This window comes from Astyanax mexicanus, chromosome 10 (genome assembly GCF_023375975.1).
Source record: "Astyanax mexicanus isolate ESR-SI-001 chromosome 10, AstMex3_surface, whole genome shotgun sequence".
NCBI lineage: Eukaryota > Metazoa > Chordata > Actinopteri > Characiformes > Acestrorhamphidae > Astyanax > Astyanax mexicanus.
This window is the reverse complement of record NC_064417.1, coordinates 15,510,732-15,537,050: the sequence shown is the minus strand read 5'-3', so window position 1 is coordinate 15,537,050 and position 26,319 is coordinate 15,510,732. Positions and strand designations below refer to the sequence as shown.

The window sequence follows — 26,319 nt, the reverse complement described above, 5'->3', positions numbered from 1 at the left end:
AAAAGCCAACTTATTGTTCTTCGTAATCTTCTTCTTATTATTATTATTCCGCGTTTTTTTTGTTGTCCGCATCTCCTCCTACAGCTTTTGACGTAGAACTACGAAATTTTACAGTATCGTAGGACCTATAGCGGTTCAGGTTGCTTGTGCTTTTTGAAGCGATATATCGTACGGTTTTCGTAAAAACTTCGTAAACGTGAGCGTTTTTTTCCCATAGGAAATGAATAGGGGACAACTTTGAACATCTATGTAGGTCACAATTTTTGAGATACGAAGACCAAATTTGGCGAGCTTATAGATCTTATCGAGATCTTTAAATTAATAGAAGGTTGCGAAGTAATACGACGTACTTTTTTTGTACAATTGTCGTACGAAGTTTTCCCATAGAAATGAATGGGGAGCCCAGAGTTCCATCTCACACACGAGCAGCTCTGCGCACAGAACCATGAAACTTCACACGATGGTAGAACTTATAGCCGCGGGGTGTGCTTGTGCTTTGTGGAGCGATACATCGTGCGATTTTCGTAAAAACTTCGTAAACGTACGCCCTTTTTTCCATAGACAATGAACTAGGAGAATTTTGAACGGCCGTGAACGTCACAATTTTTAAGATATGAAGCTGAAATTCGAATGACCTATAAAACTTACCGCGTTCTTTCCGAAAATATGCTTTACGAAACGATACGTCGTACGGATTTCGTACAAATGTCATACGAAGTTTCCCACAGAAATGAATGGGGGGCCCAGAGTTCTAACTCGCACACAAGCAGCTCTGCGCACGGAACCCCTTCTCTCCCCTGCTCCTCCAGTACTGTGAGTGTATGGAGGAGCTGCTGTATGGAGCAGCTATCAGTCAAAAGTTTGGACACCCCGGCACCCCAGCCAGGGCTTTGCAACCACCTATTAACTGCTTAGCAACCACCTTAGCAACCACCTGGAAAACGTTAGCAACTGCCTAGCAACCACTTAGCAACAACTTAGCAACCACCTGGAAAACGTTAGCAACTGCCTAGCAACCAGTTAGCAACACCTAAGTAACCACTAGGAAAACGTTAGAAACTGCCTAGCAACAGCTTAGCAACCACTATAGAAATGAAAGAAACTGCCTAGTAACCACTTAGCAACACCTTAACAATCATTAGGAAAACATTAGCAACTGCTTAGCAACCACTTTAGAAATTATAGCAACTGCCTAGCAACCACTTAGCAACCACCTGGAATACGTTAGCAACTGCCTAGCAACCAGTTTGCTACACCTTAGCAACCACCTGGAAAACGTTATCAACTGCATAGCAACCACTTAGCAACCACTCTAGAAATGATAGCAACTGCCTAGCAACCAAATAGCAACAGCTTAGCAACCACCTGAAAAACGTTAGCAACTGCCTAGCAACCACTTAGCAACCAATTTAGAAATGATAGTAAGTGCGTAGCAACCACTTAGCAACACCTTAGTAACCAACTGGAAAACGTTAGCAACTTCCTAGCAACAGCTTAGCAACCACTTTAGAAATGACAGCAACTGCCTAGCAACCACTTAGGAACCACGTGGAATATGTTAGCAACTGCCTAGCAACCACTTTAGAAATTATAGAAACTGCCTAGCAACCACTAAGCAACCACTTAGCAACCACATGGAAAACGTTAGCAACTGCCTAGCAACCACTTAGCAACCACTTTAGAAACACTTTAGCAACCGCATAGCAACACCTTAGCAACCACCTAGCAACACCTTAGCAACCACCTAGCAACCACCTAGCAACACCTTAGCAACCACCCTGGATACCATAGCAACACCCTAGCAACCACCTAGCAAGACCTTAGCAACCACCCTGGATACCATAGCAACACATTAGCAACCGCATAGCAACACCTTAGCAACCTTAGCGTTTAACCAAACGTTTTTAGATTTTAGCGTTTAACCAAACGTTTTTAGATTTCAGCGTTTAACCAAACGTTTTTAGATTTCAGCGTTTAACCAAACGTTTTTAGATTTCAGCGTTTTTGGCATTTAGCGTTTAGCCAAAAGTTTACAGCATATCAATGACTCTTCACACTCTTCAGATGGAAAAAGCTTAGCAACCATTTTAACTTTTTAACGTTATTAGTGTGCTGTTCCAAGCCAACTTAAAGTTCGTTCACGAACTTTACCTTTTCTAGTTAAGTTGGCTTGGAAAAGCCAACTTATTGTTCTTCGTAATCTTCTTATTAAGTTGGCTTGGAAAAGCCAACTTCTTGTTCTTCGTAATCTTCTTCTTCTTATTATTATTATTATTCCGCGCTCAAAATTTAATCACTATCTCCTCCTAGGGCTTTTGACGTAGAACCACGAAACTTTGCAGTATCGTAGTACCTATACCCGAATAGGTTGCTTGTGCTTTTTTAAGCGATACATCGTACGGTTTTCGTAAAAACTTCGTAAACGTACGCTTTTTTTTCCCATAGGAAATGAATGGGGGACAACTTTGAACGTTTGTGTAGGTAACAATTTTTGACATACAAAGACAAAAATCGGACGGTCTATAGAACTTACCGCGTTCTTTCCGAAAATTTTAACGTTTTGACGATACGTCGTACGGTTTTTGTACAAATGTCGTACGAAGTTTTCCCATAGAAATGAATGGGGGGCCCAGAGTTCCATCTCACACACGAGCAGCTCTGCGCACGGAACCCCTTCTCTCCCCTGCTCCTCCAGTACTGTGAGTGTATGGAGGAGCTGCTGTATGGAGCAGCTATCAGTCAAAAGTTTGGACACCCCGGCACCCCAGCCAGGGCTTAGCAACCACCTAATAACTGCTTAGCAACCACCTTAGCAACCACCTGGAAAACGTTAGCAACTGCCTAGCAACCACTTAGCAACACCTTAGCAACCACCTGGAAAACGTTAGCAACTGCCTAGCAACCACTTAGCAACCACTAGGAAAACGTTAGCAACTGCCTAGCAACCACTTAGCAACCACTTTAGAAATGATAGCAACTGCCTAGCAACCAGTTAGCAACCACTTAGCAACCACCTGGAAAACGTTAGCAAATGCCTAGCAACCACTTAGCAACACCTTAACAACCACTAGGAAAACGTTAGCAACTGCCTAGCAACCACTTAGCAACCACCTTAGAATCGATAGCAACTGCCTAGCAAGCACTTAGCAACACCTTAACAACCACTAGGAAAATGTTAGCAACTGCCTAGCAACCACTTTAGAAATGATAGCAACAGCCTAGCAACCACTTAGCAACACCTTAGCAACCACTAGGAAAACGTTAGCAACTGCCTAGCAACCACTTAGCAACACCTTAGCAACCACCTGGAAAACGTTAGCAACTGCCTAGTAACCACTTAGCAACCACTAGGAAAACGTTAGCAACTGCCTAGCAACCACTTAGCAACCACTTTAGAAATGATAGCAACTGCCTAGCAACCAGTTAGCAACCACTTAGCAACCACCTGGAAAACGTTAGCAAATGCCTAGCAACCACTTAGCAACACCTTAACAACCACTAGGAAAACGTTAGCAACTGCCTAGCAACCACTTAGCAACCACCTTAGAATCGATAGCAACTGCCTAGCAAGCACTTAGCAACACCTTAACAACCACTAGGAAAATGTTAGCAACTGCCTAGCAACCACTTTAGAAATGATAGCAACAGCCTAGCAACCACTTAGCAACACCTTAGCAACCACTAGGAAAACGTTAGCAACTGCCTAGCAACCACTTAGCAACCACTTTAGAAATTAAAGCAACTGCCTAGCAACCAGTTAGCAACCACTTAGCAACCACTAGGAAAACGTTAGCAACTGCCTAGCAACCACTTAGCAACCACCTTCGAAACGATAGCAACTGCCTAGCAACCATTTAGCAACACCTTAACAACCACTAGGAAAATGTTAGCAACTGCCTAGCAACCACTTAGCAACCACTTTAGAAATGATAGCAACAGCCTAGCAACCACTTAGCAACACCTTAGCAACCACTAGGAAAATGTTAGCAACTGCCTAGCAACCACTTAGCAACCAATTTAGAAATGATAGCAACTGCCTAGCAACCACTAAGCAACACCTTAGCAACCACTAGGAAAACGTTAGCAACTGCCTACCAACCACTTAGCAACCACTTTAGAAACACCTTAGCAACCGCATAGCAACACCTAAGCAACCACATAGCAACCACCTAGCAACACCTTAGCAACCACCCCAGATACCATAGCAACACCTTAGCAACCACATAGCAACACCTTAGCAACCACCTAGCAACACCTTAGCAACCACCCTGTATATCATAGCAACACCCTAGCAACCACCTAGCAACACCTTAGCAACCACCCCAGGTACCATAGCAACACCATGGCAACCGCATAGCAACACCTTAGCAACCACCTAGCAACCACCTAGCAACACCTTAGCAACCATACCTGATACCATAGCAACACCTTAGCAACCGCATAGCAACACCTTAGCAACCACCTAGCAACACCTTAGCAACCACCCCAGACACCATAGCAACACCTTAGCAACCACCTAGCAACACCCTAGCAACCACCTAGCAACCACCTAGCAACACCTTAGCAACCACCCCGGATACCATAGCAACACCTTAGCAACCACCTAGCAACATCTTAGCAACCACCCCAGATACCATAGCAACACCTTAGCAACAACCTAGCAACACCCTAGCAACCACCTAGCAACCACCTGGTATATGTTAGCAATTGCCTAGCAACAGCTTAGCAACCACTTCAGAAATGATAGCAACCGCCTAGCAACACATTAGCAATCAAAAGTACAACCAAAAGTTTTTCGATTTCAGCATTTAAACAAGCGTTTTTAGATTTCAGCGTTTAACCAAACGTTTTTAGATTTCAGCGTTTAACCAAACGTTTTTTGATTTCAGCGTTTAACCAAACGTTTTTAGATTTCAGTGTTTAATCAAACGTTTTTAGATTTCAGCGTTTAATCAAACGTTTTTAGATTTCAGCGTTTAATCAAATGTTTTTAGATTTCAGCGTTTAACCAAATGTTTTTAGATTTCAGCGTTTAACCAAATGTTTTTAGATTTCAGTGTTTTTGGCATTTAGCGTTTAGCCAAAAGTTAACAGCATATCAACGACTCTTCACACTCTTCAGACAGAAACAGCTTAGCAACCATTTTAACTTTTTAACGTTATTAGTGTTCTTTTCCAAGCCAACTTAAAGTTCGTTCACGAACTTTACCTTTTCTAGTTCTTCTTATTATTATTCTCTTCGCAAAATTTAATCACTATCTCCTCCTAGGGCTTTTAACGTAGAAACTCGAAACTTTACAGGATCGTCGGACCTATGCCCGATTAGGTTGCTTGTGCTTTTTGAAGCGATATATCGTACGGTTTTCGTAAAAACTTCGTAAACGTACGCTTTTTTTCCCCATAGGAATGAATGGGGGGGAATTTTGAACGGCCGTGAACGTCACAATTTTTGAGATACGAAGACGTAATTCAGCTGGTCTATAAAACTTACCGCGTTCTTTCCGAAAATATGCTTTACGAAATGATGCGACGTACGGTTTTCGTACAATTGTCGTACGAAGTTTTCCCATAGAAATGAATGGGGGGCCCAGAGTTCCATCTCGCACACGAGCAGCTCTGCGCACGGAACCCCTTCTCTCCCCTGCTCCTCCAGTACTGTGAGTGTATGGAGGAGCTGCTGTATGGAGCAGCTATCAGTCAAAAGTTTGGACACCCCGGCACCCCAGCCAGGGCTTAGCAACCACCTATTAACTGCTTAGCAACCACCTTAGCAACCAACTGGAAAACGTTAGCAACTGCCTAGCAATCACTTAGCAACCACTTAGCAACACCTTAGCAACCACCTGGAAAACATTAGCGACTGCCTAGCAACCACTTAGTAAACACTTTAGAAATTATAGCAAACGCCTAGCAACCACTTAGCAACACCTTAGCAACCACCTGGAAAACGTTAGCAACTGCCTAGCAACCACTTAGTAACCACTTTAGAAATTATAGCAACTGCCTAGCAACCAGTTAGCAACACCTTAGCAACCACCAGGAAAACCACATAGAAACCATGTGAAATACGTTAGCAATTGTCTAGCAACCCCTTAGCAACACCTTAGCAACCACCTGGAAAACGTTAACAACTGCCTAGCAACCGCTTAGTAACCACTTTAGAAATGATCACAACTGCCTAGCAATCGCTTAGCAACACCTTAGCAACCACCTGGAAAACGTTAGCAACTGCCTAGCAACCAGTTAGCAACACCTTAGCAACCACACAGAAAACGTTAGAAACTGCCTAGCAACAGCTTAGCAACCACTTTAGAAACAATAGCAACTGCCTAGCAACCACTTTGCCACCACTTAGCAACCACTAGGAAAACGATAGCAACTGCCTAGCAACCACTTAGCCACCACTTAGCAACCACTAGGAAAATGATAGCAACTGCCTAGCAACCACTTAGCAACACCTTAGCAAACACTAGGAAAACGTTAGCAATTGCCTAGCAACCACTTTAGAAATTATAGCAACTGCCTAGCAACCACTTAACATCATCTTAGCAACCACCTGGAAAATGTTAGCAACTGCCTAGCAACCATTTAGCAACCATTTGGAATATGTTAACAACTGCCTAGCAACTGCTTAGCAACCACTTTAGAAACGATAGCAACTGCCTAGCAACCACTTAGCAACACCTTAGCAACCACTAGGAAAACGTTAGCAACTGCCTAGCAACCACTTTAGAAATTATAGCAACTGCCTAGCAACCATTTAGCAACCACTTAGCAAACACCTGGAAAACGTTAGCAACTGCCTAGCAACCACTTAGCAACACCTTAACAACCACTTTAGAAATTATAGCAACTGCCTAGCAACCAGTTAGCAACCACTTAGCAAACACCTGGAAAACGTTAGCAACCACTTAGCAACCACCTTAGAAACGATAGCAACTGCCTAGCAACCACTTTAGAAATGATAGCAACAGCCTAGCAACCACTTACCAACACCTTAGCAACCATTAGGAAAACGTTAGCAACTGCCTAGCAACCACTTAGCAACCACTTTAGAAATGATAGCAACTGCCTAGCAACCACCTAGCAACACCTTAGCAACCACCCCAGATACCATAGCAACACCTTAGCAACCACCTAGCAACACCTTAGCAACCACCTAGCAACACCTTAGCAACCACCCCGGTTACCATAGCAACACCTTATCAACCACCTAGCAATACCTTAGCAACCACCTAGCAACCACTTAGCAACCACCTAGCAACCACCTAGCAACACCTTAGCAACCACCCCAGATACCATAGCAACACCTTAGCAACCACCTAGCAACACCTTAGCAACCACCTAGCAACCACCTAGCAACACCTTAGCAACCACCCCGGATTCCATAGCAACACCTTAGCAACCACGTAGCAACACCATAGCAACCACCCCAGATACCATAGCAACACCTTAGCAACCGCATAGCAACACCTTAGCAACCACCTAGCAACATCTTAGCAACCACCCCGGATACCATAGCAACACCTTAGCAACCACCTAGCAACATCTTAGCAACCACCCCGGATACCATAGCAACACCTTAGCAACCACCTAGCAACCACCTAGAAACACCTTAGGAACCACCCCAGATACCATAGAAACACCTTAGCAACCACCTAGCAACATCTTAGCAACCACCCCGGATACCATAGCAACACCTTAGCAACCACCTAGCAACCACTTAGAAACACCTTAGCAACCACCCCAGATACCACAGCAACACCTTAGCAACCACCTAGCAACACCCTAGCAACCACCTAGCGACACCTTAGCAACAACCCCGGATACCATAGCAACACCCTACCAACCACGTAGCAACATCTTAGCAACCACCCCAGATACCATAGCAACACCTTAGCAACAACCTAGCAACACCCTAGCAACCACCTAGCAACACCTTAGCAACTACCTGGTATATGTTAGCAATTGCCTAGCAACCAGTTAGCAATAGCTTAGCAACCACCTGGAAAACATTAGCAACTGCCTAGCAACAGCTTAGCAACCTTTTCAGAAATGATAGCAACTGCCTAGCAACACATTAGCAATCAAAAGTTTAACCAAAAGTTTTACGATTTCAGCATTTAAACAAGCGTTTTTAGATTTCAGTGTTTCATCAAACGTTTTTAGATTTCAGCGTTTAACCAAACGTTTTTAGATTTCAGCGTTTAATCAAACGTTTTTAGATTTCAGCGTTTAACCAAATGTTTTTAGATTTCAGCGTTTAACCAAACGTTTTTAGATTTCAGCGTTTAATCAAACGTTTTTAGATTTCAGCGTTTAACCAAATGTTTTTAGATTTCAGCGTTTAACCAAACGTTTTTAGATTTCAGCGTTTTAACCAAATGTTTTTAGATTTCAGCGTTTTAACCAAATGTTTTTAGATTTCAGCGTTTAACCAAACGTTTTTAGATTTCAGCGTTTTTAGCATTTAGCGTTTAGCCAAAAGTTAACAGCATATCAATGACTCTTCACACTCTTCAGACGGAAAAAGCTTAGCAACCATTTTTAACGTTATTAGCGTTCTTTTCCAAGCCAACTTAAAGTTCGTTCACGAACTTTGCCTTTTCTAGTTATTATTAAGTTGGCTTGGAAAAGCCAACTTATTGTTCTTCGTAATCTTCTTATTCCATTTTATTATTATTATTATTATTCTCTTCGCAAAATTTAATCACTATCTCCTCCTAGGGCTTTTAACGTAGAAACTCGAAACTTTACAGGATCGTCGGACCTATGCCCAATTAGGTTGCTTGTGCTTTTTGAAGCGATATATCGTACGGTTTTCGTAAAAACTTCGTAAACGTAGGCTTTTTTTTCCCATAGGAATGCATGGGGAAGAATTTTGAACGGCCGTGAACGTCACAATTTTTGAGATACGAAGACGTAATTCAGCTGGTCTATAAAACTTACCGCGTTCTTTCCGAAAATATGCTTTACGAAATGATGCGACGTACGGTTTTCGTACAATTGTCGTACGAAGTTTTCCCATAGAAATGAATGGGGGGCCCAGAGTTCCATCTCGCACACGAGCAGCTCTGCGCACGGAACCCCTTCTCTCCCCTGCTCCTCTAGTACTGTGAGTGTATGGAGGAGCTGCTGTATGGAGCAGCTATCAGTCAAAAGTTTGGACACCCCAGCACCCCAGCCAAGGCTTAGCAACCACCTATTAACTGCTTAGCAACCACCTTAGCAACCACCTGGAAAACGTTAGCAACTGCCTAGCAACCACTTAGCAACCACCTGGAAAACGTTAGCAACTGCCTAGCAACCACTTAGCAACTGCCTAGCAACCACTTGGAAAACGTTAGCAACTGCCTAGCAACCACTTAGCAACTGCCTAGCAACCACCTGGAAAACGTTAGCAACTGCCTAACAACCACTTAGCAACCACCTGGAAAACGTTAGCAACTGCCTAGCAACCACTTAGCAGCTGCCTAGCAACCACCTGGAATATGTTAGCAACTACCTAGCAACCACTTAGCAACCACCTGGAAAATCTTAGCAACTGCCTAGCAACCACTTGGAAAACGTTAGCAACTGCCTAGCAACCACTTAGCAACCACTTTAGAAATGATAGCAACTGCCTAGCAACCACTTAGCAACCACATGGAAAACGTTAGCAACTGCCTAGCAACCACTTAGCAACACCTTAGCAACCACCTGGAAAACGTTAGCAACTGCCTAGCAACCACTTAGCAACTGCCTAGCAACCACTTGGAAAACGTTAGCAACTGCCTAGCAACCACTTAGCAACTGCCTAGCAACCACCTGGAATACGTTAGCAACTGCCTGGCAACCATTTAGCAACCACCTGGAAAACGTTAGCAACTGCCTAGCAACCACTGAGCAACCACCTGGAAAACGTTAGCAACTGCCTAGCAACCACTTAGCAACTGCCTAGCAACCACCTGGAATACGTTAGCAACTGCCTAGCAACCACTTAGCAACCACCTGGAAAACGTTAGCAACTGCCTAGCAACAACTTAACAACTGCCTAGCAACCACCTGGAAAACGTTAGCAACTGCCTAGCAACCACTTAGCAACCACCTGGAAAACGTTAGCAACTGCCTAGCAACCACTTAGCAACTGCCTAGCAACCACTTGGAAAACGTTAGCAACTGCCTAGCAACCACTTAGCAACTGCCTAGCAACCACCTGGAAAACGTTAGCAACTGCCTAGCAACCACTTAGCAACCACCTGGAAAACGTAAGCAACTGCCTAGCAACCACTTAGCAGCTGCCTAGCAACCACCTGGAATATGTTAGCAACTACCTAGCAACCACTTAGCAACCACCTGGAAAATGTTAGCAACTGCCTAGCAACCACTTAGCAACTGCCTAGCAACCACTTGGAAAACGTTAGCAACTGCCTAGCAACCACTTAGCAACTGCCTAGCAACCACCTGGAAAATGTTAGCAACTGCCTAGCAACCACTTAGCAACCACCTGGAAAACGTTAGCAACTGCCTAGCAACCACTTAGCAACCACTTTAGAAACGAAAGCAACTGCCTAGCAACCACTTAGCAACACCTTAACAACCATTGGAAAAACGTTAGCAACTGCCTAGCAAGCACTTTAGAAATGATAGCAACTGCCTAGCAACCACTTAGCAACACCTTAACAACCACTAGGAAAACGATAGCAACTGCCTAGCAACCACTTTAGAAATAATAGCAACTGCCTAGCAACACCTTAGCAACCACTATTAAAACGTTAGCAACTGCATAGCAACCACTTAGGAACCACTTTAGAAATGATAGCAACTGCCTAGCAACCACTTAACAATACCATAGCAACCACTAGGAAAACGTTAGCAACTGCCTAGCAACCACTTAGCAACCACTTTAGAAATTATAGCAACTGCCTAGCAACCACTTAGCAACCACCTGGAAAACGTTAGCAACTGCCTAGCAACCACTTAGCAGCTGCCTAGCCACCACCTGGAATATGTTAGCAACTACCTAGCAACCACTTAGCAACCACCTGGAAAATGTTAGCAACTGCCTAGCAACCACTTAGCAACTGCCTAGCAACCACTTGGAAAACGTTAGCAACTTCCTAGCAACCAGTTAGCTACACTTTAGCCACCACTTGGAAAACGTTAGCAACTGCTTAGCAACCACCTAGCAACCACTTAGCAACCATGTGGAATATGTTAGCAACTGCCTAGCAATTGCTTAGCAACACCTAAGCAACCACCTGGAAAACGTTAGCAACTGCATAGCAAACGCTTAGCAACCACTTTAGAAATGATCACAACTGCCTAGCAACCACTAAGCAACCATTTTAACTTTTCAACGTTATTAGCGTACTTTTCCAAGCCAACTTAAAGTTCGTTCACGAACTTTGCCTTTTCTAGTTATTATTATTATTCCACGCTCAAAATTTAATCACTATCTCCTCCTAGGGCTTTTGACGTAGAACCACGAAACTTTGCAGTATCGTAGGACCTATACCCGAATAGGTTGCTTGTGCTTTTTTAAGCGATACATCGTACGGTTTTCGTAAAAACTTCGTAAACGTACGCTTTTTTTTCCCATAGGAAATGAATGGGGGACAACTTTGAACGTTTGTGTAGGTAACAATTTTTGACATACAAAGACAAAAATCGGACGGTCTATAGAACTTACCGTGTTCTTTCCGAAAATTTTAACGTTTCGACGATACGTCTTACGGTTTTCGTACAAATGTCGTACGAAGTTTTCCCATTGAAATGAATGGGGGGCCCAGAGTTCCATCTCACACACGAGCAGCTCTGCGCACGGAACCCCTTCTCTCCCCTGCTCCTCCAGTACTGTGAGTGTATGGAGGAGCTGCTGTATGGAGCAGCTATCAGTCAAAAGTTTGGACACCCCGGCACCCCAGCCAGGGCTTAGCAACCACCTAATAACTGCTTAGCAACCACCTTAGCAACCACCTGGAAAACGTTAGCAACTGCCTAGCAACCACTTAGTAACAACCTGGAATACATTAGCAACTTCCTAGCAACCACTTTAGAAATGATAGCAACCACCTAGCAACCAGTTAGCAACACCTTAGCAACCACTAGGAAAACGTTAGAAACTGCCTAGCAACAGCTTAGCAACCACTTTAGAAATGAAAGCAACTGCCTAGCAACCACTTAGCAACCACCGGGAAAACGTTAGCAACTGCCTAGCAACCACTTAGCAACCACTTTAGAAACGATAGCAACTGCCTAGCAACCACTTAGCAACACCTTAACAACCATTGGGAAAACGTTAGCAACTGCCTAGCAACCACTTTAGAAATGATAGCAACAGCCTAGCAACACCTTAGCAACACCTTAACAACCACTAGGAAAACGATAGCAACTGCCTAGCAACCACTTAGAAACCACTTTAGAAATGATAGCAACTGCCTAGCAACACCTTAGCAACCACTATTAAAACGTTAGCAACTGCATAGCAACCACTTAGGAACCACTTTAGAAATGATAGCAACTGCCTAGCAACCACTTAACAATACCATAGCAACCACTAGGAAAACGTTAGCAACTGCCTAGCAACCACTTAGCAACCACTTTAGAAATTATAGCAACTGCCTAGCAACCACTTAGCAACCACCTGGAAAACATTAGCAACTGCCTAGCAACCACTTAGCCACCACTTTAGAAACAATAGCAACTGCCTAGCAACCACTTAGCAACACCTTAACAACCACTAGGAAAACGTTAGCAACTGCCTAGCAACCACTTAGAAACCACTTTAGAAATGATAGCAACTGCCTAGCAACCACCTAGCAACACCTTAGCAACCACCCCGGATACCATAGCAACACCTTAGCAACCACCAAGCAACACCCTAGCAACCACCTATCAACCACCTAGCAACACCTTAGCAACCACCCCGGATACCATAGCAACACCTTAGCAACCACCTAGCAACAAGTTATCAACCACCTAGCAACCACCTAGCAACATCTTAGCAACCACCCCGCATACCATAGCAACACCCTAGCAACAACCTAGCAACCACCTAGCAACACCTTAGCAACCACCTGTAATATGTTAGCAGCTGCCTAGCAACCAGTTAGCAACAGCTTAGCAACCACCTGGAAAAACATTAGCAACTGCCTAGCAACAGCTTAGCAACCACTTCAGAAATGATAGCAACTGCCTAGCAACAAATTGGCAATCAAAAGATTAACCAAAAGATTTACGATTTCAGCATTTAAACAAACGTTTTTAGATTTCAGCGTTTAACTAAACGTTTTTAGATTTCAGCGTTTAACCAAACGTTTTTAGATTTCAGCGTTTAACCAAACGTTTTTAGATTTCAGCGTTTTTGGCATTTAGCGTTTAGCCAAAAGTTAACAGCATATCCACGACTCTTCACACTCTTCAGACAGAAACAGCTTAGCAACCATTTTAACTTTTTAACGTTATTAGCGTTCTTTTCCAAGCCAACTTAAAGTTCGTTCACGAACTTTACCTTTTCTAGTTATTATTATTATTCTATTCGCAAAATTTAATCACTATCTCCTCCTAGGGCTTTTGACGTAGAACCACGAAATTTTGCAGTATCGTAGAACCTATACCCGATTAGGTTGCTTGTGCTTTTTGAAGCGATACATCGTACGGTTTTCGTAAAAACCTCGTAAACGTACGCATTTTTTTCCCATAGGAATGAATGGGGCGAAATTTTAAACGTCCGTAACCGCCACAATTTTTGACATACAAATACAAAAATCGGACGGTCTATAGACTTTACCGCGTTCTGACCGCGTTTTGACGATACGTCGTACGGTTTTCGTACAATTGTCATACTAAGTTTTCCCATAGAAATGAATGGGGGGCCCAGAGTTCCATCTCACACACGAGCAGCTCTGCGCACGGAACCCCTTCTCTCCCCTGCTCCTCCAGTACTGTGAGTGTATGGAGGAGCTGCTGTATGGAGCAGCTATCAGTCAAAAGTTTGGACACCCCGGCATCCCAGCCAGGGTTTAGCAACCACCTATTAACTGCTTAGCAACCACCTGGAAAACGTTAGCAACTGCCTAGCAACCACTTAGCAACCACTTTAGAAATTATAGCAACTGCCTAGCAACCAGTTAGCAACACCTTAGCAACCACCTTGAAAACATTAGCAACTGCCTAGCAACCACTTAGCAACACCTTAGCAACCACCTGGAAAACGTTAGCAACTGCCTAGCAACCACTTAGCAACCACTTTAGAAATGATAGCAACTGCCTAGCAACCAGTTAGCAACACCTTAGCAACCACCAGGAAAACGTTAGAAACAGCCTAGCAACAGCTTAGCAACCACTTTAGAAACGATAGCAACTGCCTAGCAACCACTTAGCAACACCTTAGCAACCACTAGGAAAACGTTAGCAACTGCCTAGCAACCACTTAGCAACCACTTTAGAAATTATAGCAACTGCCTAGCAACCAGTTAGCAACACCTTAGCAACCACCTGGAAAACGTTAGCAACTGCCTAGCAACCACTTAGCAACACCTTAGCAACCACCTGGAAAACGTTAGCAACTGCCTAGCAACCACTTAGTAACCACTTTAGAAATTATAGCAACTGCCTAGCAACCAGTTAGCAACACCTTAGCAACCACCAGGAAAACGTTAGAAACAGCCTAGCAACAGCTTAGCAACCACTTTAGAAACGATAGCAACTGCCTAGCAACCACTTAGCACCACCTTAGCAACCACTAGGAAAACGTTAGCAACTGCCTAGCAACCACTTAGCAACCACTTTAGAAATTATAGCAACTGCCTAGCAACCAGTTAGCAACACCTTAGCAACCACCTGGAAAACGTTAGCAACTGCCTAGCAACCACTTAGCAACACCTTAGCAACCACCTGGAAAACGTTAGCAACGGCCTAGCAACCACTTAGCAACCACTTTAGAAATTATAGCAACTGCCTAGCAACCAGTTAGCAACACCTTAGCAACCACCAGGAAAACGTTAGAAACAGCCTAGCAAAAGCTTAGCAACCACATTAGAAACGATAGCAACTGCCTAGCAACCACTTAGCAACACCTTAGCAACCACTAGGAAAACGTAAGCAACTGTTTAGCAACCGCCTTGCAACCACTTAGCAACCATGTGTAATACATTAGCAAATAACTAGCAACCGCTTAGCAACAGCTTAGCAACCACCTGTAAGACGTTAGCAACTGCCTAGCAACCACTTTCAAGATTTTAGCATTTATCCAAATGTTTTTAGATTTCAGGGTTTAACCAAACATTTTTAGATTTCAACGTTTAACCAAACGTTTTTAGATTTCCGTGTTTTTGGCATTTAGCGTTTAGCAACCATTTTAACTTTTTAACGTTATTAGCGTTCTTTTCCAAGCCAACTTAAAGTTTGTTCACGAACTTTACCTTTTCTAGTTATTATTATTATTCTATTCGCAAAATTTAATCACTATCTCCTCCAAGGGCTTTTAACATAGAAACCTGAAACTTTGCAGGATCGTCGGACCTATACCGGTTCAGGTTGCTTGTGCTCTTTGAAGCGATATATCGTACGGTTTTCGTAAAAACTTCGTAAACGTGAGCTTTTTTTTCCCTTAGGAATGAATGGGGGGCCCCAAAGTTCTAACTCGCACACCAGCAGCTCTGCGCACGGAACCCCTTCTCTCCCCTGCTCCTCCAGTACTGTGAGTGTATGGAGGAGCTGCTGTATGGAGCAGCTATCAGTCAAAAGTTTGGACACCCTGGCACCCCAGCCAGGTTTTAGCAACCACCTATTAACTGCTTAACAACCACTTTAGCAACCACCTGTGAAACGTTAGCAACTTCCTAGCAACCACTTAGCATCCACTTTAGAAATGATAGCAACTGCCTAGCAACCAGTTAGCAACATCTTAGCAACCACCAGGAAAACGTTAGCAACTGCCTAGCAACCACTTAGAAACCACTTTAGAAATGATAGCAACTGCCTAGCAACCAGTTAGCAACCACTTAGCAACCACCTGGAAAATGTTAGCAACTGCCTAGCAACCACTTAGCAATCACTTTAGAAACGATAGCAACTGCCTTGCAACCACTTAGCAACACCTTAGCAACTGCCTAGCAACCACTTAGCAACCACTTTGGAAATGATAGCAACTGCCTAGCAACCAGTTAGCTACACTTTAGCAACCACCTGGAAAACATTAGCAACTGCCTAGCAACCGCTTAGCAACCACTTTAGGAATGATCACAACTGCCTAGCATCCACTTAGCAACCACTTTGGAAATGATAGCAACTGCCTAGCAACCAGTTAGCTACACTTTAGCAACCACCTGGAAAACATTAGCAACTGCCTAGCAACCTCTTAGCAACCACTTTAGAAAAGATAGCAACTGCCTAGCAACCAGTTAGCTACACTTTAGCCACCACCTGGAAAACGTTCGCAATTGCTTAGCAACTGCCTAGCAACCGCTTAGCAACACCTTAGCAACCACCTGGAAAATGTTAGCAACTGCCTAGGAACCACTTAGCAACACCTTAGCAACCACCTGGAAAACGTTAGCAACTGCCTAGCAACCACTTAGTAACCACCTGGAATACATTAGCAACTTCCTAGCAACCACTTAACAACCACTTTAGAAATTATAGCAACTGCCTAGCAATCAGTTAGCAACACCTTAGCAACCACCAGGAAAACGTTAGAAACTGCCTAGCAACAGCTTAGCAACCACTTTAGAAATGAAAGCAAATGCCTAGCAACCACTTAGCCACCACTTAGCAACCACCTGGAAAATGTTAGCAACAGCCTAGCAACCACTTAGCAACAACTTTAGAAACGATAGCAACTGCCTAGCAACCACTTAGCAACACCTTAGCAACCACTAGGAAAACATTAGCAACTGTCTAGCAACCACTTAGCAACCACTTTAGAAATGATAGCAACTGCCTTGCAACTGCTTAGCAACACCTTAGCAACCACTAGGGAAACGTTAGCAACTGCCTAGCAACCACTTAACAACATCTTAGCAACCACCTGGAAAATGTTAGCAACTGCCTAGCAACCACTTAGCAACCATGTGGAATATGTTAACCACTGCCTAGCAACCGCTTAGCAACCACTTTAGAAATGATAGCAACTGCCTAGCAACCAGTTAGCTACACTTTAGCCACCACTTGGAAAACGTTAGCAACCGCTTAGCAACCACCTAGCAACCACTTAGCAACCATGTGGAATACGTTAGCAACTGCCTAGCAACCGCTTAGCAACCATTTTAACTTTTCAATGTTATTAGCATACTTTTCCAAGCCAACTTAAAGTTCGTTCACGAACTTTGCGTTTTCTAGTTATTATTAGCAAGCACCGAAGGTGTGTAGAACCCTATTGTTTTTGCTAAGATTTTTCTTCTTCTTATTATTATTAGGGTTCAAGCACTGAAGGTGCGTAGAACCCTATTGTTTTTGCTAAAATTTTTCTTATTATTATTATTATTATTATTGTTATCATTTTTCCTCAGAAAAACCAGTTGTGCAGCCTAAACTGTAAGTCCTAGAGACATGAATCTTGGTAGGTAGATGTAGGATCAGTGCATCTCGGCGGACAAAAACATGTAAACACACCTATTGGTCAAGTGGTGGTGCTATAAACAAGGAAAGTCATTTTTCACATTTTTCTCAATAACTCAAAAACCATAAGACCTAAATTCAATTTTTTTTGCTGGATTCCTTGGGTCAATACCTACAACTTTGGACCTTCCATCTATATAGATTTTTTGCTAATTTGCATAATGTGCAAAACATACTTTTGCAAACTAGTCCTAGGAATTTTGACCAAGTTGAAATATGTAAACAGTATGGCCGCCATATGCAAATTAGTCCTTCCTGATATATGCCCCATTCACTTCAACAGTTAAATTTGGAACACTGTTTCTCAGCAACCGTGCAACCTAGCAAGCTGAAACTTTGCATGCAGAATCTATCATACAACCTCTAAAGGATGTTCAAAGGGCAACTTAATCAATCAACATGGCTGAACACCATCAGCCAACCACATCAATAGATGTGTATGTGAATTTAAGCACTGATCATGTTGAAAGGCTTCTGCTCAACATTAATAACAGGTGAAAAACTTTTGATAATTTCTAAATGTGACAGGGCATCTCCAATCATATTAGACCTTTTTACACCTCACCATTCTATGCTCTAGTAGGCACCATTGTGCCAGTTGGTGCTTGAACCCGGTGATTGCCGATGAGGCTATATTTATAATTATTATTATAAAAAGAATCCAAACCTACATGGCACTGTGTGAAAGTGATTGCCCCTTGTTAAAACACACCATCACTGTGGTTTCTGACACCTGAGTACACTGTCTCTAGCCACACCCAGGCCTGATTATTGCCACGCCTGTTCTCCATCAAGACACCCTTTAATAGGACCTGTCTGACAAAGTGAAGTCCACCAAAAGATCCTTAAAAGTTACACATCATGCTGAGATCCAAAGAAATTCAGGAGCAATTGAGAAAATAGGAAATTGAGATCTATCAGTCTGGAAAGGGTTATAAAGCCATTTCCAAAGCTTTGGGAGTTCAGCGAACCACAGTGAGAGCCATTGTCCACAAATGGCGAAAAACATGGAACAGTGGTTTACCGCACTGTTACCGCAAGAGCACTGTTACCGCAAGAGCACAGCGACGACTCATCCAAGAGGTCACAAAAGACCCCACAACATCCAAAGAACTGCAGGCCTCACTTGCCTCAGTTAATGTCAGTGTTCATGCCTCCACCATCAGAAAGGGACTGGGCAAAATTGGCCCACATGGCAGAGTTCCTAGATGAAAACCACTGCTGAGCAAAAAGAACATTAAAGCTTGTCTCATTTTTTTCAGAACACATCTTGATGATCCCCATGACTTTTGGAAAAAACATTCTGTAGACCGGTGAGACAAAAGTTGAACTCTTTGGAAGGTGTGTGTCCCAGTGCATCTGGCGTAAAAGAAACACTGCATTCCAGAAAAAAAAAACATTATACCAACAGTAAAATATGGTGGTTGTAGTGTGATGGTCTGAGGCTGTTTTGCTGCTTCAGGGCCTGGAAGACTTGCTGTGATAAATGGAACTATGAATTCTGCTCTCTACCAAAAGATCCTGAAGGACGTTTTGCAGCAGGACAATGATCCAAAACACAGCGGCAAGTCCACCTCTGAATGGCTGAAAACAAAATAAAGACTTTGGAGTGGCCAAAGACTTTCAGTCCTAACCTGAATCTGATTGATATGCTGTGGCATGACCTTTAAAAGGCCGCTCATGCTTGAAAACCCTAGAATGTGTCTGAATTGCAACAATTCTGCAAAGATGAGTGGGCCAAAATTCCTCTACAATGCTGTAAAAGACTCATTGCAAGTTATCGCAAACACTTGGTTGCAGTTGTTGCTGCTAAGGGTGACCCGACCAGCTATTAGGTTTAGGGGGCAATCACTTTTTCACACAGTGCCATGTAGGTTTGGATTTTTTTTTTCTAGCAATGTTCCAAAACATTTAAGTGTGACAAACATGCAAGAAATCAGGAAGGGGCAAATATTTTTTACTCACTTACTTACTTCATCATTACAAAAAAAAAATATTAAAAAGTGTTCTCCCTGAAATTTTTTTTACTGTCTTTCAGTAGTAAACAAGAACCAACATTTTTTTCTCTTTTTTTGTTAGTACTTAATGTTCTTTTTCTATTTCTTCTTTTACCTACAAAGTAATTGTGACACAGAATTATGAATTGGCCGTTACTACTCTTATTTGCTGTCTGTCTCTCTCTGTCAGCGGTGCTGCTGGTGTGTTCAAGCTGCAGGTGTCACTCTCATAGTACTTTGGGACCTGTATAATACATTACTAATATCAGTAAAACTGTATTGCAAACATTCATCTTAACATGTCTCTGACTCAGTAAAATATTTTACATTTACATTTTACATTTTAAATATTTACACACTTTACCCAATTGCTAATGCTACTCACTAATGCTATTAGCCTCTGATACACTCTCTCCAGACAACTTATATGTCACATATTTTATCCAGTTGTTACATGGGTTACATGTTGATTGTGTTTTTGTGTGTCCTTAACAAGATATACTCTGGCCTATGTAACACATCAAGATCTCTGCAATTGCTTTAAAGGTGAGTTCATCATTTACACACAAGTTAGAATTAGGCAAAATGAAAAAGCAGTGTGTTCTGTGATTGATCTAGATTAGGTGTCACCAATCTCACCTGCATCTCATCGGTGTGCCTGCAGGTTTTCATTCCAGTCACGTGACTGCACATCCTGTGTAATTGTATAAATGCTGAGACTAGCTGATTAAACAAGGACAGTCAGTAGTGCTTCTGCTGTATTGAAATGAAATCCAGCAGCCACTTGCCCCTTGAAAGTTTGATGTTTACCCTGCATAATATATAAAAATAAATGCTTTGTTAAAGACTCATGAGCATTTTGCAACCAATTAAGGAGGCGTGGGTATCGTCACTGATCGTCACAACATAGTCTGAATTAGTAACAGCACTTCATAGAGAACACAAACATAATTTTACTATTTACACATTAAATCACTCAGTTACAGGTAAATCTACTGTTATTCCATCTAACATTTAATGCTGTTACACTTTATGTTTGCCTGATGCTGCTAGCGCAGCTGCGGGGGTTACTTTAGCGCGCCGGCCGCATGTAAGGCTCGGAAACCCGGCTAAAGGGGGATTAGATTAACCGGTGAAAAGGTAACATTCTGAGCTAACACTGGATTCAGCCGATCAGGTTTTACTTAAAATAAAGTACAGGTGAAGAAAATAACACTCCTTCAAACAGTGTTAAATGTGCTAGTACTCTTGTGCTCCAGCTCACCACAGCCAGAGGGTGGTGCACGAGAGGATGGTCTCGCCAGATTGTATTCATATACAGGGGAAAATGGGCTAAGTTTAAAGATATAAAGTTTATATGAATCGGAAATCGGATAATTTAAATGAAGATCGATTTAAATCAAAGAATCTGTTTTTTTAAACACACCCCTACTATTGAGTTTAGTGTTGTGAAAAGGATTAACATACTTTTTATTTTTCAGTACGTTTACTCCCCTGTTTTCTCTACTTCTATTTTTCAACCACTAGGCGACACTCTACTAGCAATCCGAGCACCTTCTGGTACACAGTTGGAAGTGCCAATTCCAGAGTGTGTAAGTGCATTACTTTTCTTTCTCTAGTTTCACCTTACAGTTTTGTTTACATTAGCTCTCTAGGAGGTAAGCCATTCCAAATGTGTTTTGATTTTTGCCCATTGGCAGTATCTCCTACATTTATTTGAAGTTTTGTTTGTTCTTTTTAGGTTGTTAACGGGCAAAAGAAGTACCAGATCCATTTAAAAAGTTCCTCTGGCCCTATTGAGGTTCTCCTGGTAAATAAAGATCCCTCCAGCAAATCTCCAGTAGTTTTACCTGTTCCTCCTCCAGAAAACATGCTTCAGAGCCTTCCTGCCTCTGCTGCCTGTGGTACCTCCACCACCAAGCCAGCAGACAACAGTACTGCATCTGCAGCCCCTACCAGCCAGAGTTCTGCCAATGCAGCTACTGCCACAACGGCTGCACCTACCACAGGTATTACAAACAGGATTTATATATGTGAATGGTGGAGCTGCTGTGCATAATGATGGTTCAGTGAGACTAAATCTCTGGCCACAAAATGATGCAAATATGAGCTGTTAGGAAACAGTTCTGTTTTTTTATATTTATATTTGAAAATATCCACATTTTATATTGGTAAAAAATATTTTTTTACCCCTCTATAGTTCAGAGTTCAAGTACTTAGACTTTAAATTGGACCACTCTGAAATGATCAGTAAACGCCTACTGAATTTCAGAATTAGGCTTTAAGGTTTTCAGTGTTGCCACATCTTCATTGATGGTTTACATGTTTTCATCCAGTTGCATCCAGCAACACCACCTTAAAGACACCAGTCATGCCCATTTCCTCAGAGGACCGGCAGCAGCTCCAATCTTCTGCCTTACTGGACAGCAGCTCCTCACTTCCAGAATCCTCAGCGCTATTTGAGCCAATCAAAACAGACCCCTCAGAGTGTAAGTGTCTCTTCTTAGACTACAGGAGAACCTCGGCAAATGAAATGATATGGTCTATTTAATTAATTGTCGATGTATGTGTACATGGCAGTGTTTGCCATTACCTTAGTAAAGAGGAATTAATGTTATTGGGCCATCATGGGGCTGTGCAATATGACTATATATTTCGTCTGATGATAGAAAAATGTGATTGGTGCTCTGTTGTCTGTATAATTACTAAATGCAACAGCCTTTTTTTTTGGGCTCAATTACAACTAGATTGCAGTTTCTGCAGCAACTGCGAGTGTATTTGCAGTGCTGGCTGGTTGCTATGATGTGCAAACTTATTTGTCCAAACGTTTGACCAGTAGCTCCATACACACAGTACTGGAGCTCTGGGATGTCCAAACCTTTGAACTTTGATTGTGCTTCATCTCAGAGCTGCTTCATACACTCACAGTACTGGAGATCTAGCTGCCGTCCTTCAATGGGCCCTTTTGCTATGGGGCCACTTTGTACGACAATTGTTCAAAAACCATACATTGTATCGTTTGGTAGGCCATAGAAAAAAAAAAGTTTACAAAGTTTTTTACAAAGAGCTCTAGGGTGTCCATACAAACAGTACTGGAGCTCTGGGGTGTCCAAACATTTGACCAGTAGCTCCATAACACAGAACTGGTGCACTGGCTATGCACCAGACTTTTGACCTAATGCTGTTTTATCCCATAGCTGTTCCATACATTCGCAGTCCTGGAGATTTAGCTACCGTCCTTTGATGGGCCCCATTCATTCCTATGGGGCAAATTCGTACGACAATTGTACGAAAACCATACATCGTATCGTTTAATACAGCATCTTTTCAAAATGAAGGCCATAAGTTCAATTGAACCAGATTTCGTCTTCGTATCTCAATAATTGTGACGTACACAGGCTTGCGAAAGTGCGAAGTTTTAGGGGAAAAAACGTGTTCGATCGGAAAGCTGTATACAAGACCACCATTCCCGATAAGGACACACATTTTATTGTTGGAATGGAGTTCTCGAAAACTGCGGCCCGAGTTAGTTGTGCATTGCTAAAGCAACCATAATAATAAGACTTAAGAAGAACAGTACTGTTGCCTATTGTTTCAGTGGGATTCAGATAAAACCAATTCACTGGGTAAAACTTGTTTTAAATCCCCCAAAATACTGAAAAAAACACCCATACAGCTGATGTTCATCATATCAACAATATTACAGGGTTTATTCCAACATGATCTTAAATAAAATGCCTTAAATATCTTAAATATCAGTAATTACAAAAAACGATATTTAAATTAGTTTATCTGCATGTTTGTATTATGTGTTTTGTGCCTTGTATCATTGGACACACGAACCAAAAAAAGGTAAATACAGTGCATAAAAATAATCTTGCAAGCAATGAAAGAAATAATCACATGTAATAACAAACATAAACACAGCTTCAAAATTTCATCAGCAGGATTAAAAGCTCTCTCTGCCTGGTTAAATATCTAACTACAATACTGAGTTCAATTTCCAAACTCTTAACACTTAGTAGTCTTGTTCATCCATCAAATCACAGCGTGAGCCGGTGTACGCTGTTAATTTCAGGTTTTCTTCATGTAGTTCAGTAATGTGAGTATTATCTTTTAAACAGCGTAAATATAGCAGGCAGGTAAATTACCTCATGATCAGCTAAGAGCTTCAATAACTTTAATTCAGAGCTTAGTTCAGTGTGTTTATGGAGTTTTAACACGGACCATTTTTTTTTAGCCAAATTCAGGCATCGGGTCAGTAAGGCTCGCGTTCAGGCTTGGGTTCGGGCAGACAATCTAAACTCTAGTATGCAGAACTATATTAATATTAGGGCCCAAGCACCGGGCACCGAAGGCGCAGGCGAAGCCTGCTCCACAGGTGCAAGCCCTATTGTTTTTGGGTTTATTATTATTAGGGCCCGTGCACAGAAGGCGCAGGCGAAGCCTGCACCGGAGGTGGAAAGCCCTATTGTTTTTGGTCCGTTTATTAGGGCCCGAGCACCGAAGGCACAGGCGAAGCCTGCACCGGAGGTGCAAAGCCCTATTGTTTTTGGTCCGTTTATTATTATTAGGTCCCGAGCACCAACTCATTCGAACTCCTCCTAGAGTTTTCGTCAGATTATCTTTAAATTGTCTGTGGATAGGCTCCAGACATACTTGGTGATCAATTGCGAAGGAATAGTCGATAGCTGAAACGACGACGTAACAGCGGACAATTAATTTAATGGAGATGCAACAGTAGCCCAAATAGAAACATTAGCATGGTCAGAACACAGGTGTTTGAAAAATCTTGAAACTTTACAGAAACATAATAGACATCATTACACACATTGTCACCATTGGTATGATTGACTCCGCCCAACAGGAAGTCGGCCATTTTGAAATATATGCATTTTACACACATTTTTTACACACTTTGTCGAACTCCTCCTAGGGAATTTGTTGAATACTCTTGATATTTGTCAGTAATAAACTACTAACATACCTGATGATAAATTGCGAAGGAATATTCGATATCTTAAACGGGGACGAAATGGCGGACAGTTGAGTTGCTGGAGATACCCCATTAAAACAGGAAGTGAATACATTCTGGTGTTGGTAGGTGTTTGAGGAGGTAAAAATGGTTGAAAGCTCACAAAACTTTACAGGCCTGCTTGATTTACGCGGCGCTTTAACCAAAAATTTAAATTGCATGTATACGTATTTCATTGGCTGTATAGCGCCACCTAGGTTTCAATGCATATTTGACATTACGGGAATGCTCAAAAACTCTTGAAAATTGTCAGATTTCATAATACCTAAAAACACTTTACAAATATTGTGATAATTTTTTGACAGGAAGTTGCAAAATAAAAAGTTTCCCGCGGTGTTTTGGGGGGGTTATGATGTTCGAAAACTCATACATTTTGACATACCTATTTGACTTAGGCCGTACTTTGATAATCAACTCGAATTTTGTACATTCAGTTTTAATTAGCTCTCTAGCACCACCTATTTCATATGACTTTTTTGGAAAGCGCTTAGGCTCTTGATAATTAGCAGATTCAATAACACCTCGAAATGATTCAGATATATATTGTCATTTTTGTCATGTGTAGCTAGATGACTCCACAGCGCCCCCTATTTGGTTCGACTAATAAATTAGCCGTGGCATTCTCAAAAATTCTCTGATATTCTTGATATTTGGTAGAAACATACATAATATGATTCCACACATATTAGCAATTGGCATGCATTAGCTCCGCCCAACAGGAAGTTGGACATTTTGGAATTTGTGAAAGTTTTACACATTTTTCACATACTCCTTCGAACTTCGCCTAGAGTTTTTGTCAGATTATCTCAAAATTGGGTTTGGATAGTCTCCAGACATACTTGATGCTAAATTGCGAAGGAATAGTCGATAGCTGAAACGACGACATAATGGCGGGCAATTGATTTAATGAACACGCAACATTAGCCCAAATAGAAACATTAGCATAGTCAGAACACAGGTGTTTGAAAATTCATGAAACTTTACAGAAACATAATAGACATCATTCCACACATTGTCACCATTGGTATGATTGACTCCGCCCAACAGGAAGTCGCCAATTTTGAAAAACGTGCATTTTACACACATTTTTTGCATATTTTGTCAAACTCCTCCTAGGGAATTTGTTGAATACTCTTGATATTTGTCAGTAATAAACTACTAACACACCTGATGATAAATTGCGAAGGAATAGTCGATACCTTAAACGAGGACAAAATGGCGGACAGTTGAATTGCTTGAGATACACCATTAAAACAGGAAGTGAATACATACTGGTGTTGGTAGGTGTTTGAGGAGGTTAAAAAGGTTGAAAACTCACGAAACTTTACAGGCCTGCTTGACTTACGCTGTCCTTTGATCTGATATTGAAATTTCGTATATAAATTTTTAATTGGCTCTATAGCGCCACCTAGATTTCAATGCATATTTTGCTGAAAAACTGCTGCAATATAACTGCACATTTCGTGAGAAATCACATGTGGGTCCAACTTTATCCGGTTCCTCGGTTTGGCCCGGTACGGTTTGCGCTGTTTTGCGAGGGCCCTACGTCCCCCTGTGACAGGGGGACAACTCGTTATTATTATAGTCAGGTTCGCCCATTTTTGAGGCCTTTCCGTTACTCGAAAACTCATACAAATTGGCACAGGCCTAAAACTCAGCGAAAATGAAAAAGTTACATAAGGCATG

The 26,319-nt window shown here is 42.1% G+C and overlaps 1 protein-coding gene and 1 long non-coding RNA gene across 6 annotated transcripts in view; one reads left to right on the top strand and one right to left on the bottom strand.

The window, feature by feature from the left end:
• The window catches only part of e2f4 (E2F transcription factor 4), a 106,228-nt gene that overhangs the window by 28,151 nt on the left and 51,758 nt on the right, over positions 1 to 26,319 (top strand). For 2 of the 4 annotated variants that reach the window (XM_049484527.1, XM_049484530.1), the window contains exons 4-7: positions 20,095 to 20,144; positions 21,126 to 21,190; positions 21,340 to 21,607; positions 21,935 to 22,087. In XM_049484527.1, the coding sequence (XP_049340484.1) occupies positions 20,095 to 20,144; positions 21,126 to 21,190; positions 21,340 to 21,607; positions 21,935 to 22,087 (536 nt within the window). The remainder of the gene's footprint in view (positions 1 to 20,094; positions 20,145 to 21,125; positions 21,191 to 21,339; positions 21,608 to 21,934; positions 22,088 to 26,319) is intronic. The other 2 variants (XM_049484528.1, XM_049484529.1) reach the window with 2 other exon arrangements.
• Positions 871 to 11,215, bottom strand: LOC125804860 (uncharacterized). Of its 2 annotated transcripts, none has more exons than XR_007441080.1 (3): positions 10,045 to 11,215; positions 9,237 to 9,387; positions 871 to 922 (listed from the first exon to the last, which is right to left on the bottom strand). It is a non-coding gene; the product is annotated as an uncharacterized LOC125804860 (long non-coding RNA). The 2 variants fall into 2 exon arrangements; XR_007441081.1 differs by lacking the exon at positions 871 to 922 and adding an exon at positions 3,255 to 3,305 and having other exon boundaries at positions 9,280 to 9,387.